Source organism: Austrofundulus limnaeus, unplaced genomic scaffold, assembly GCF_001266775.1.
Source record: "Austrofundulus limnaeus strain Quisiro unplaced genomic scaffold, Austrofundulus_limnaeus-1.0 Scaffold429, whole genome shotgun sequence".
Taxonomy (NCBI): domain Eukaryota; kingdom Metazoa; phylum Chordata; class Actinopteri; order Cyprinodontiformes; family Rivulidae; genus Austrofundulus; species Austrofundulus limnaeus.
In genome coordinates this window covers 437,866-439,844 of record NW_013952831.1, presented here as the reverse complement: position 1 = coordinate 439,844, position 1,979 = coordinate 437,866, and the positions used below count along the sequence as shown (strand labels likewise).

At 43.2% G+C, this 1,979-nt stretch overlaps 1 protein-coding gene across 1 annotated transcript in view; it reads left to right on the top strand.

Annotated features, from left to right (window-relative positions):
• Positions 1-45: 45 nt before the first annotated feature.
• Positions 46-1,979, top strand: part of LOC106529227 (uncharacterized) — a 3,677-nt gene continuing 1,743 nt past the window's right edge. Inside the window, exons 1-5 of the mRNA XM_014024585.1 lie at positions 46-405; positions 751-853; positions 975-1,087; positions 1,191-1,432; positions 1,512-1,663. Coding sequence (XP_013880039.1) covers positions 204-405; positions 751-853; positions 975-1,087; positions 1,191-1,432; positions 1,512-1,663 — 812 coding nt within the window. The 5' untranslated portion in view covers positions 46-203. The remainder of the gene's footprint in view (positions 406-750; positions 854-974; positions 1,088-1,190; positions 1,433-1,511; positions 1,664-1,979) is intronic.

Sequence of the window (1,979 nt, the reverse complement as noted above, 5' to 3'; positions counted from 1 at the left end):
CTATTAAAGTTGATAACATGACAGAGAAGTAGTGATTTATCAGATTTATGTGAAACGTTTGGTCCTGTTCCACCAGGGGGCGATGCTGAGCCTGAAACATTAAAACACAACCTTCATTAAACAGACGAAGAAGAAAGAGGTAAACAAAGCGGACCTGGTTCTGGTTCATCATTCTGAGACTAAAACAGCAGCTGGGTTCGGTCATGAGTCAAACCACGGCACAAATGTCCAAAGCAGACCGGCTGCGGGGCTTCGTCACCGAGAGGCTGTCCGCCGCCTCCCGGGAGATCTTAGCGGTTGTAGAGACCGTGGTAGCCGCCTACGAGGAGGAGGCTTCCGGCTTCAAACTGCAGCTGAGCCGGCAGAGGAGACAGCTGGAGCTGCTTCAGCCTCAGGCTCCTGTCGGTAAATACTCTGCTAACTCAACATTTAATCAACAGTACAGACACTAAAAATTATTTTAATAAACAGTGATTATCGGCTGTCAAATAAAAAAATACATCATACAAAACCTCATTAAAAATACGCAAATTTTATTTTTACTCAACAAAATTTTAATTTACTTAAAGTTAAATACAAAATCAAGGATGTACTGTGAATAAACAKTATTTACTTATTAATTCAGCTGAAAGATAATCATTTTATTTATTAATCTTTATCTTTGATCATGTATGATAAGATGCTGTAATATGAAAGATAAAAAGCCTGACAGAAGTGAAGATTTACAGAAGTGGGACTTGTTTTCTGCAGGTTTACAGACCAGCAGGAACCAGGGGTCTGCTGAGGAAGAGGAGGGTGAAGATGAAGAGGCCCATGAGCATCTGAAGAGTCTGGGTTCATCTGGTCCACAAAGGTTCTTCACAACAGTTTGGTGTTTCCAGGAGGGGTGGGGCAGAGCGAGGGTTTTGTCTTATTTAGTTCCATTTATGTTAATAAGTTTATTTCCTAAACGGCCTCTGATCTTCACCTGTCAGCTCTTCAGAAGKTGTGTGTGGACCTGGAAGCAGGGAGCGTGGCAGAACTCACAACATAAAACTCAGCATCCGCTTCCTGAAGGATCCGAACATCAGCGTTCTCTCAAAAAACTGTAAGTTTTCTCTCTGACTGAAAGAGTTTAGAACTGTCCTGTGGTTCTGGTGGTTCTGGTTCTGCTGATGAAAACCTCTTCTGCTCTGTTCCTCTGCTCTCAGTGGTGAAGAAATGTCCCACGGTCACCCTGAAGTGTCCTCCAGGTCTGCAGGAGGACGACTTCCTGGACCTGCTGAGGTCTGCCGTCCCTCAGCTGGACGGAGACAAACCTTTGGAGTTGTTCTGCTCAGACCAGAGACGCAGACTTCAGCCTCTGAAACTGAAGAGTCTGACACCAGAGGAGATCCACAGGAACCTGAAACCCACCGGACCGGGCCAGTCTGCGCTCTACGTCCGGCTGCAGGTACTGTAGGTCCGCAGAAATCTGTTGGAGGCTGGTGGGTCTCAGGTCRCGGTTTTTAGATTTGATTTTTATTTTTCAGACAGGAAGTGAAGCTCGGGAGTGGGCGGAGCCTCTTCAGAATGAAAACAGCAGCTCGATGTGTGAAGAAGCGGGACAGAACAGGTCAGTACCTTTTAATCCCAAATTGTTGCCGGTGGGATTAAWTCAGAATTATAAACAGGGTTCCCACGGGTCCTTGAAATCTTTGAAAGTTTGTGAATTTGAAAAAATATTTCAAGGCCCTGGAAAGTTTGTGAAAACAGCCAAAAATTACGTTTGTCCTTGAAAGTTTTTGAATGTTTTTTTTGGGGGGATTGAAATTCTCTTATTTACATGACTGATTTTCATCATCTTTTTAAAAAAATAATAGGGGTGTAAGAAAATAACGATACACTGAAATATCGCGATATTTCACTTCCTGATACTGTATCGATATTCTAAAGCCCTGTATCGATTTTTTATTAAGGTTTAAAATGTCAACTTTCCTGCCAGCCGTTCATTTTTATGT